Source organism: Cyrtonyx montezumae, unplaced genomic scaffold (genome assembly GCF_038088225.1).
Source record: "Cyrtonyx montezumae isolate F1298 unplaced genomic scaffold, pur_monq_1.0 scaffold_18, whole genome shotgun sequence".
NCBI classification, from domain to species: Eukaryota; Metazoa; Chordata; class Aves; order Galliformes; family Odontophoridae; genus Cyrtonyx; species Cyrtonyx montezumae.
The window spans coordinates 12583492-12594887 of record NW_027071914.1 but is presented as its reverse complement, the minus strand read 5'-3'; the positions used below and the strand labels follow the sequence as shown (position 1 = coordinate 12594887).

The following is an 11396-nucleotide window of genomic DNA, read 5'->3' as shown; positions in this document are numbered from 1 at the left end:
GGAGGAGAGAATCCAGAAGAGAAAAGTGCAGCATGCGATCTTGAGCTGGACACGCAATGCAGAGCATCACTTCCCTGCTGGCATCACCCAGGGGCAGGCAGTGGGGTGGGCTTTGGGTCACGCAGAGCCCTTCTTTCCTCCTGGACTCAGCGCGCAGGAATTTCCCCGCTGTGCCGAGCAGCATCCTGTCCCTGCTCACCTCTCCCTGCCCGTACCTTTCCTCTTGGCCGCGGTGCACTCATCACTCAGCGGTATTTTTGCTCGGCAGAACAGGGGGAAGTGACTGTGCCGGAGCTTGTCCCGGAGCTGTGAGTCACGCAATGGTTAAACACGGCCCGGCTTTGTGAGCTGGGTGCAGGATGGAGCTGGGAGCTGGGGATCCTGCCTTGAGCAAGCACCAACGTGAGCCAAGCACAGCCCCCCGGTGCCCCTGGGTGGGGTTGGAGGGGTGAGTGCCCCATCCTTCACCTGGGGAACTGCAAGCGGATCGCTCAGCGTTTCTCTTCTCTTCGTACAGGTCCTCTGCTGGGCTGGAAAAGAGAAAACCTTGCACAGCTCTCTTTGGTGACATCGCCCTGAAGGCGCAGAGCGTGGGGCTGCTTTCTCCTCGGATGGAAGGGGACGCTCCCAGAGCAGAGCCAGCCCTCGGGCTGTGAGCAGCTGATCGGAGCTTCAGTGACACTGAGCATCTTCCCTGAAGGTGGAGAAAGGAAGCCGGCAGCATGCTGAAGGCACCGCTGCGGCAGGAGGGAGGCAGCAGGGATGTCCCGGACCCTGAGCTCCCCAGAAGCAGCATGAACGCTGAGTCTGCAGCCTCCCCAAATCGCTGTGCCCCCAGCCCTCCCACACAGCTGCCCCCGACAGCAGCCAGCCCCATGGATGACCCCAACCAGGAGTGGAGGTTGGTGAAGATCAAGCGCGTCCTCATCGCTCCCTCCAGCGAGCCCAGGAAAGCAAGTAAGGACCTCCTTACCCCCCTGTGAAGCATCCCAGCACCACGGGGCTGCAGCACAGACAATGGGGTTGGGGTTCCTACCATTACAGGGCAGTGGGTGCCTGGTCCCAGCCGTGCTGTGGGGCTTTTTTAGCTCCAGATGATCTCAGTGCCCTCAAAAATCAGAGGAATCTGTGCTTTCCCTGGGGAGGGGCAGGGAACAGCAGATGAATTCCCACAGTTGCTGAGAGCTGAGTGGGGTGTAGGGGTGCCCTGGGGTCAGGGGCAGATTCTGGGGTGCTCTATGGGATTTGGGCATCTCTCCCCACCCAAGGCACGGCACAGCTGTGCTGTGTATGGGATAGATGAGTCCGCATGGATGCTCCTGCTATGTGGCTTTAGGCCATCTCTATTTCAGGCCCCCATTTAGAAATTAAGCACTTTATTTCAGGCTGGTTGCTCCCTGCAATGCTCCCTGACACTGCTTTGCTCCAGAGCCCTGTTTCACAGCCTGTCTTCCATGGGGATCCCAGCATGGGCACGCAGATGGGGTTACAGCAGCCCCAGGGAGAGATGCTGGCTCCCACCCCTCCCTGTATCCGTGGGACCCAGCTTTAAACCCATGCTTTCACAGCTCTATTTCCCCCCACCAGCTGTCATCTCAGCTGCCAGGGCGGGTGTGCCACGTCCCCACTGGGAATGAGCCCTCGGGTGATGCTGTGGAGTGGTTTTCCCAAAGCAGCCCCTTCACCCTGGGGACTCCAAACAGGTTTTCCCCAAACCACCCATCTCAGGGCACTGCTCACCCTCACACCAGCAACCCTCGGGATGGGATGAGTGTTTGTAGGTGGGAACCTCGGCCAAGCTCTTGGCTCAGTGCAGCCGTGCAGCATCGTGTTTCAGGGCTGCAGACGGACTCGGGGAGTTTCTCATTTCTCACTCTGTTTGGGACGGTGGATCTGTAGCAGGAAAGGTCAGGCCCAGCTCTGTCCAGGCTCAGCATTTTCCTATCCCGAGCCACGATCCAGCAGTTCTGCTGCCAGCCTGGAATTTAAAGTAACTCAACAGGTTTGCTGGAAAGCATTTGTCTGCCCCGCTTCCTCCTCCCCCCTGAGTGAGATCACTGCCATCCGCTGCCTGCGTGACTGTCAGACTTTCCAGAGCTGCTGGGCAGGATGTCACCGAGGGTCCTGAGCCCTGGCAGCAGCCCTACAATAACACTACGGGTCGGTGGTGCCGGGCTGGCTCTGGTGCTGGGGTAGAGGCCGGGCATCAGGGCTGCCTCTGCACTGGGGTATTTGCAAGAGCATCCCCAGGAGGTGTTGGGGATCTGCTCCTTTTCCCTTCATCTGGCAATTTCTGATGTTGGTGCGTCTGTCCCCATTTCAGGGATGGCACAGGGAGTGCATCCATGAGCAGTGTGCACCCACCCTGCAGGGTCAGTAGCCCCATCCAGCCCCATCTCATGGCTGTGATCCGGCCCGGCGGCCCCAACGGGTTGGCACCTCTCGGGGAGCCCCGGGTAGAGGCCCCGATGAGATGCAGGAGGCAGGACTGGTTTCTCTGTCTGGTGTGCAAATAAACAGAAGGTTTCACTCCCCGGGGGATGCTGAGCTAGCGCCGGGCTCCCTCAAAAACCAGAAAAGCACAGAAAAGCAAAGAGCAGCAGGAGGAAAGGAAATTAGAAAGGCAAAAATACGAGGCCAGGAGCTCATCCGGGGGTGCAGACGACGAGGGGAGGGTGAGCAGCAGCATTCAGGGCTCTGGCTGCTGCAGACAGGTCCCAGCACTGTCACCGTCGTGCCGGGGGGGGGGTTCAGGCTCAGCGTGACCCCACTGTGCTCCTGGTGAGGAGGGCAGGAGGTAACGGGGTGCTCGGGGCTGGGTAAAGGGATGCCCTTGCTGCTCTCTCGGTTGCTCGGGGCCGACCCAGCCGGGCTGGGACGAGCAGTGCAGAGCCGTCGGGGCTGCCCGCACCTCCTGGATGGCGGCCCCACCCCGTCGCATCCCGAGCGGTGCGGTGCGGTCCGCTGTACCGGGGCGGGCACGAGCACGAGCAGCGGCACCCCCGGCCGCCCCGGCCCGCCCGGCCCCCGCCCGCCACCCCCCCGGGCCCGCTCCGAGGGCGGAGCCGATGCAACTTTCCTGCCCGCAGCCTCCTCCCCTGGTGCAGTCGAGCGGCGGCGGCACCGGCACCGGCACCGCGGGTAGGAGCGGGGAGAGGAAGAGCCCGGGGAGAGGGAGCCGGGAAGAGGGGAGGGGTCCGGAGGGGTGATGGGTTGGGGGGTGGGAGAGGGAGTGGGGTTATGAGGGATCGGAGGGTGAGGGAGCTGGGGGTGCCCGGCGCTGCATGGTGCTGGGGGTGTCCCCCTGTTGCGGGGGAGCACTGCGGGGTGAGGGGCTGCGCTGCGTTTGTCTCTATAGAAATGAGTCCCACGCGTGTTCGTGTGAGTGGGTTGGAGTGGCTGTGAGGTGGTGAGGATCGCATCTCCCAGCTCTGCCTCGCTCCTTCTGCGCTGTCCCCTCCTTGGGCAGTGGACACACCGGGGCCACCACTCTGCCCCGGTCCCCTCCCCGCTTCGTTTTGTGGACATGCGGTGCCCGATGACATTCCCAGCCATCCCATCCCCGACCTCTTCTCCTCTTTCCCTCCACTGGGAGATGGCAGCGCCAGGACGTGCTGCCCCACACTTGTGGGGTGATTTTAGGCAGAAGTGGGGCGAGTTCAACTGCTGAGGGCCGGGCAGAGCCGAGGGCACGGCCGGGAGCCAGGAGCAGCCCTGGGCAGCAGGGAGCAACCAGCTCCAAATCCAGCAAAGCCCTCGTGAACGGAGCACAGGGAGAACTTGCAAGCGAATCGAATTTTCTCGCTGTGCCAGATTTTGTCGCTGGCAGAGGGGAGGCCCCGTGCTCTGACACTGCCTGGCAGCATGGGGCTGCTCCACTGCTTGAGTCGGGGATTTTAGGGTGCGCAGGGCCGGCACTGATGGAAACTTCGTGGAGTTTTTATGCCGGGAGTGCTGGAAGCTGGGAATGAGGCAGAAAATTGTCGTGTTTTTATCTCTGCGTGTTAATTGTTCCTAGCCAGCCAGACTGCCTGCCTGCGCTACCCTTCTTGTTTTCCTGGCAGCAGATTATTTGGGATAACCGAGAGCTGGAGGGAAGAGCAGACTGAAATGTGTGCGTTTGTGTGCGCTGCTCAAAGCCCCGCACAGCTGTAGTTCGGGCAGAGGGCCAGCTGGCTTCCCTGCCCCAAACCTGCTCCGTGTCCAAAGCCCTCAGCATTTGGGTGTAAACAGAGGGTTCCCCATCCCTGGTGCTGCCCCGGGGGAAGCTGTGGGTCTGTGCAGAGCTGGTGGAGGTGAGGTTGGTCATTTTTCTCTTCTTGGCCTTGGATGCCCCTCAGCTCCCTTAGGGCCGGTGCTGGGCACGGGGTGACATCCTCTGGTGCATCCTGAGCATCCTGTGTGAGCAGGGAGTGGGGCTGGGGTGCAATTCCCCCAATTCTGCCAGGATATCTCACTGTCATGCCCAGACCTGCAAGGGGACAGCTCCCAACTCACTGTCTATGTTCTGTCATTGCTGCGTAATTCCATGGATGTGTTTCACCCTTCAGCCCTCTGCAAGGAGACCCAGTGATGGCATGGAGAGCTGGGCTGGAAGGAGGGATTTTCCCATCTGGCCAGGAAGGGAGGACAACAGAAATGCCTTTCATTGCCCTCATCACCCTCACTCTGGAGGAGAGAGCAGAGGGAAAGCTGACAGACTGGGAAGAGGTTAAGCCCTGAGCTTTGGGGCTGTTACTGGAAATGTAAGGAGCAAGGGCCTATGCAGGTCAATAGGTACAGGTAAATATAGGACTGTGCCTATTGGTAGAGAGCTACAGGCTCATCTGGCCAGGATAAAGTGCCCTGCACTGTAATGATGCTCAGGGATTGCACATGCAGGATCCCAGCGATGCTGCACCTCTTTGTGCAGCATCCCAGGACCATGGGGCTCGGGGACATCCTTGCCATGGGGTCGGAGTGCTGGCAGGGCTGATTCATTGCTCTTGGAAGAAGCTGGGACACTCGGGGACAGGAGACGTTTCCTTCCCCAACGCCAGCCCGATGGCTAGCAGCGTGGGAAGAAAGGAAGAGCCACTCAGCCCTTGGACCCGAGCTTTGGCCCGGGCTCCAGCGGTGGCTCCATGCAGGACCACAGGCGATGGGGTCCCAGCGCTCAGCCAGCAGGTATCCCACGTAGGCATCACTGGCCAAAGTCTGAGTCATCCCTCCAGCTCCGAGGACATCCCCACACCCCCTGGGCAGCTCTTAGAAGGCAGCAGCGAGAGCGAGAGGCTCCGCTGAGAGCTCCGCTGGGAGCTCTGCTTCATAGGCGGCCGCGGCCTCCAAGGATGCTTGGGTCGGAGCGTGAAATGCGCAGACATCTGGAGCCTGCGGCTTGTTTCCCAACAGCTCCCCGGCCCCAGAAACGCGGTGAGGGGGAGCTGCGGAGCGGGAGCCGCGGGGCTGGCGGCCCTCCAGGCAGCCCGGCCACAGGAAGCCGCTTCCCCGCTCTGTGCCGCCGCCAAAGCAAACAGAAATGCCGCGTTCAACAATGCCGGCTGCGGCCGGGGCGAGCTGGGACGCCCGCTGAGGATGGGCTTCATCGCTTCCATGATGGTTTGCTATGGTGTTTCTGCCCTTTTTCTTCTCTTGGCGTGGCTAAATCCCACTGCTGGGCTGCCCTAAAGGTTGGTCCGTCCGTCCTTCTCCTCCTCTCGGGTTGGTTCCTCCGTGCCAGCCAAGGGTTCAAGTGGCTGCAAACATCTGTACAGATGTGGCTACGAGAGATGGGTGGATGGGATGGAGGGTGATGGGGAGGGGATGCCCAGCTCGCAGCAGCCTTCTCGCTGCACCATGAGCTCTCTGGAAGGATTTGGCTTAGTCATTCATCCCTTCCTTCGCTGGTAGGCTGAACCACTGCTTAAAATATCCTGGAAGGCTCCCAAGCAGCACAGAAGGCAAGAAAATGAAAAACACATGAAGGGAAGGGGAGTGGACGCTGCCTGCGCCCGGAGGAGCTGGGATCGGCCACCCACCTCTGTCCGGGGGTGGATGGGGCCCTCGTGGCAGCATTCCTGGGTGCAATGCACGAACCCCATAGTGAAGAAGGGGCCTGGGGGCTGCTTGGTGGCACTGCCCTTCCCGGTGGCCATGGGCGTTTCAGGGCACGCTCATAGGAAATGGCTCACCCCAAGAAAATGCGTTCCCGGCAGCTCCACATCCTCTCTGCGTTTGGGAAGGGCTTTGGCCCTGACCTTTTGGCCAGGGCTGGAGGAGCCCGGCGGCGCTCAGAGGGCTTTCAGCGGGGTTAGCAGGCGCACGGCTGCTTGGAGCACTTTTATAGGCTCCGAAGGAATGGGGCTGGCGCGTTGCTGCGTGTCGGGTCGGGATCTTGCCCAGCTCCTGTCGGCTGCTGCCATCTCGTGTCGCTGCACACGTACGTGCCGGGTACATACACACCGGTCCTATGGCGAAGTGATGGGGTCGGGTTCGCTCGCCTGCATTTGTGGGGCTGTGCGTCATGATTTGGGGAGAGGGATGGGGGGGGGACGCCTTCCCTGCCCCATGTGTGTTTGAGCCAGGGGCTGAAATCCTGTGAGCTGCAACCTGAAACCTCCTGAAGCCTTTGAAGAAATTCCTTTCCCATACGGTCACTGGGATCAGTGCACAGAGCCCGGAGAGATAAACTGTCCTGCAGAGTGAGACGCAGGGACGCTCCCATCTGCCCTGCTGGGTGGGAGGAAGGGTCACATCTGCCCCATGGTGGCTGTCTTCTGGGCTTCAGGGGTTACTCCCAGCAGGAATAAGTCTGTGAAGCATTGGGCAGTGCAACAAGGTTGGGCTGAGGAGGAATCATCCCTGAGTTTGGGGTGCTGGGGGTACTCCAAGGAGGGGCTGAGCCCCGTTAACCCCCCACTCCTCTCCTCTCTCCCCACCCAGGTCTCTCCCGCAGCTCCAGCCTCTCCGAGAAGGAGCTGAAGGAGGCGAAGGCGCGGAGCCGCAGGATCGTGGCTCAGCTCACCACGGCACCAGGCCCCAGCTCCAAGGGCGTGCTGCTCTTCCACCGCCGCAGGCAGCGTGTCGACGGGCTCACCGGGACCAGCACAGGGCATGGCACGGAGCTGCCACTGAGCCTGGGGACACAGCGAGGAGACATGGAGGAGGGTGAGGGGCATGGCACCCGGGGAGCACCCGGGGAGCAGGAGGACGTGGTACCTCACCGGGAGTCCCCTACTGAGGCTCAGCAAGTCCCATTGAGCATCTACCTGAAGGAGAACATGGCACTGGCTGCTGCCAATGGTGTGCACAAGGAGAAGGTGGAGAGCGAAGTGGGAGGGGTCCAGGGGATGCACGACAGCTCGGGGACAAGCGTGGCCACTCCTGCTCCACTGGAGAGCGTGTGCATTCCTGAGCAGAAGGATGGTGAGGTGCCCAGTGTGCCCGTGGTGACAGCCAGTGCATCCACGGGGGCAGTCAGCACATCCTTAGGGACAGCCAGCATGACCGTGGGGACAGCTGGTACACCTCTGGGGACAGACAGCACACCCATGGGGACAGCCAACATGACCATGAGGAGAGCTAGCACGCCCATAGAGGTGGCTAGTACACCTGTGGTGAGAGCCAGTGCACCCATGGTGACAGCCAGCGTACCTACTGGTATGGCAATGGCCAACACAGCTACAGGGACAGCCAGCACGCCCATGGTGACAGCCAGTGTGCCCACTGGGACAGCCAGCATGCCCATTGGGACAGCCAGCACCCATACAGTGACAACCAGTGTGCCCATGGGGACAGCCAGCATACCAATGGGGATGGCCGACGCACCCGTGGGAATGGCCAACGCATCCATGGGGACAGCAAGTCCTCCCACGCTGACACCCAACGCACCCGTGGTGGCATCCAATATACCCACAGTGGCATCCAGCACACCCCATGGGACAGCCCCCCCAGCTACGCAGGCGCAGAGTGGGGCTCAGGGCAGGCAGTACTACGAGGTCCACCTCACCCTGGCCAAGCCCAAGCCGGTGAAGAACCGCACAGCACGGCCATTCGGCACCCAGACACCCCCTGGTGTCCTGAGCCAGCCCCAGGAGCGACCCCCCGGCACCGAGCCCCCGCCACCCACCTATGCAGAGACACTGGGCAGCCCACCCCCGCTCAGCAGGGTCCGCTCCCCCCCTGCCTACTCGGCCCTGTACCCCCCCGGGGAGCAGAAGGCATTGCTGGGCCCCAGCTATGGGCTGGCAGCAGTGGTCCCCTTGCCCAAAACGGGCATCCTGGAGGAGTCGGCGGCACGCAGGGGCCACAAGAAGTCCATGTTCACCTTCGTAGAGAAGCCCAAGCTGGGTCCCAACCCCGACCTGCTGGATTTGGTGCAGAGTTCGGACATCAGGAAGAAGCAGAAGGAGCATGGGGAGCCCGGTGCTGAGGATGAGCCCTTTGCTTTAGGGGCTGAAGCCGCCAATTTTGTCCCCACCAGCGCATCCAGGGCTGCGCAGCCCCTCCCGGTGCCCGACGATGCCCCAGCATGGTCCTCCTGCCTCAAGTCCCCCACAGTGCAGCCGAAGCCGAAGCCGCAGCCCAGCCACAACCTGAGCGAGGCCAGGGGGAAGGGGGCCGAGCTCTTTGCCCGCCGGCAGTCCCGCATGGAGAAGTTCATCATCGAGGCTCCCACCCAGCCCGAGCTGCTGCGCTCCCCATCGCCCACCATGTCGCTGCCTCCCTCCTGGAAGTATGATGCCAACGCTTGCCTGTCACCCATGGTCTCCAGACACCCCACCAGGAGCCCCTCCCAACCCTCCAAAACCCCTCCTGCCTCTCTCTACGGCAACAACCCAACGGAGAACGAGGTGGAGCTCTCCAAGCACCAGCCCTACCAGCTCCAGCCTTCGCTCTTCATCCTCTCCCCATCCAAATCTCCAGTGAGGTCCATGCCACCACCGAGACCCTCACCTCCCAGCGCCTATCCCTACCCACAGCACACCTCCTGCCCCACCTCCCCACTGCCTCCATCCCCCATTTGGCAACCTCCCACCGCACACGGGGCCGCTTCCAGCCCTTTCCCCGCTGCCTCCGGGGCTCTGCCCATGACTCACAGTGCTGGAGGTGGTGGTGGTGCAGAGCTGCTGCTGGCATCACCGTGCCACGGGCGCTCCCCTCGAGCCAAGGTTGGCTTCCAGGCACCTCGACCCTCCTACTCCACCAGGAACGCGGGGATCGAGCCGCAGGTGTGGAAGCCTTCTTTTTACTACAAGTAGAGAGTGAACGCGGGCAGATGTTGGGCTCCCCTCTGGCTGGCCAAACCCTCGTGTACTGCTCGGGGTTGGGTGCAAAAAGCCAAACCGACCTTTAACAGGGGGACAAAAAAAATTGAGAGACAAAATGAAGTAGCGCAGAGGCTCCCGGTGCCCAACCCTAGGGCGGTGCTATGGGGTGAGGACACAGTGCTGAGCCCCTCTGGGGCAATGGGGCTGTGTGTCTGTGCTGAACAGGGCCGAGTCTGCAAAGCAAAGTGCATGGACAGAGCACGGCCAGCCCGCAGCACCTCTGCTGCTTTCTCTCTTCTCTTGCCTGGAAACTTTACAGAGCACTGTGGCTCTCCCTTGGTCCTTTTCTTGCCTTCTGCACTTCCAGCTCTCCGTACCAAAGCGTGGCCAAAGGGACGTGCCGCCCTCCCACCGCACTGTGCCTGCTCCTGTCTCTTCTGCTGCTCCTTTGGGATCTGTCTCTGTTTGCTCCCACACCACGGAGAGAAGCCTCCTCCCCACCATGGGGTGGCACTGGGGACACACTGTGGTCCCTGTTCCTCCCGGTGCTCCCTCATCTCCCTCCTGCTCCAGGGAGGTGATGCATTGCTCAGACTGATGCTGCTGTGCTGTGCCAGGCTCTCAGCTGCTCTGCCCAGATTCAGCCTGGCAGCAGCCAGGTGACAAATGCTGTTGCAGCTGGGCAGCTTGGTGCCAGAGCGAGCTGCTAGCAGGGCTGGCAAAGCCAGGAAATGGGGAGGCATCTCCAGGGCCTGACAGCTCGAGGGACACACCATCCTGTACAGCAAGGGGACAGGGTTGGGGCAGGAAGGTGCCCACTGGGGACAGAGGGTACCACGGGCTCCTGCTGATCTCTGCATTAGCAAGTTGCCTTTTGACTGTGCTTTTATTTCTCCTGCCTTTTTTCCATCCCTCTTCTTTCCCAATACACTCACGTGCACTGTCAAACCCGTCTCTCCTCTTTCCTGCCGGCTCAGGAGGAGCTGCGGGGCGGCAAAGCTCAGCACCGGGGGCTCCAGTGCATCAGCACAGTGACAGCACGGATTACACATGGAAACAGATGATCTTTAAGGTCCCAAGACAAGCCATTCTGTGTCTACATTTGGGGTAAGAGTGATGGGCTGTGGCTTGGCCTGCCCTCTGTGGGTCAGTAATGGCCCCATACGTGAGGGCAGCAGCAGCACCGCAGGGCAGAGATGCCCCCATGTGCCCACACCAACGGAACGTCACTTCTGCCTCCAAAAAAGGCCCCTCGGGAGGGAACATGGGAGTTGCTCCCCTCTCGCCCTTTTCCCCACCACCACTGCCGGGTCTCCAAGCAATGCCATCGTGGGACACCACACTAACGCGCTCTCTGTCCCCGCAGGAAAGGCGGCCGTCCCTCCCCGCCTCACCCACCTGGACCCCGCGGCTGGCGCGGCACCAGGGCAGCCAGGACGGCTGGGCCAGCCCCCCCTCGGTGCCCGAGCTGGAGCAGGGGCCGCCCCGCTCCCCGCCGTGGAGCGAGCGCTCACTGTCCCCGCAGCGGCAGGACACCGAGCCCCGCGCCAGCAGGCAGATGCAAGCGCGGCTCGCCAGGAACATCATCAACGCAGCGCGCAGGAAGAGCTCCTCTCCCAAACCTCTGGGGCCGGACGGCTCCCGGCCCTTCTCCCCCCAGCCCGTGGGTCCCCCCAATTTGCCGCAGGGGTGCAAAACCGCGGCCCCGCAGCGTGCCCGCAGCGTGCTGGCTGCGCCGGGCAGCCCCTCGCCGTCGCACAAACCGCCCCTAACGGAGGGGCCCTGTGCTTCCCCCGGGGTGTCCCGAGCCACCTGGGCAGAGGGCCGTCGGCTCCTGCTGCCACCCAGCCCGGCCGGGCCGTCCCCCACCCCAAAAAGCCCTCTGCCATCGCCGGTGGTGGGCGCACGCTCCCCGGCCAAGCGCTACAGCTCCCGGTCCCCGACGGACTCGGACGTCTCCATCGACTCCGAAGATTCGGGGACCAAAAGCCCGGGCATCCACAGTTTCAACCTGTGTCCTCGGGGCTGGAGCGGGAGCCTGCGGCTGAAGGCGGGGGGGATACCTTCGGGGGCCCCCTGCACCTCCTAGAGCAGCCCCAGCCACGTGCACCGCTTGGGGACAGGGCATCTCCTGCGGTGCCACCCGTA

General features: G+C 62.3%; 1 protein-coding gene across 1 annotated transcript; it reads left to right on the top strand.

Annotated features, from left to right (window-relative positions):
* The first annotated feature begins 707 nt into the window (after window positions 1-707).
* On the top strand, window positions 708-11396 carry SYNPO (synaptopodin). Its single transcript, XM_065734718.1, has 3 exons — window positions 708-957; window positions 6922-9209; window positions 10615-11396. Exons 1-3 carry the CDS (start codon window positions 723-725, stop codon window positions 11335-11337), a joined length of 3246 nt encoding a protein of 1081 aa, XP_065590790.1. The 5' UTR covers window positions 708-722; the 3' UTR covers window positions 11338-11396.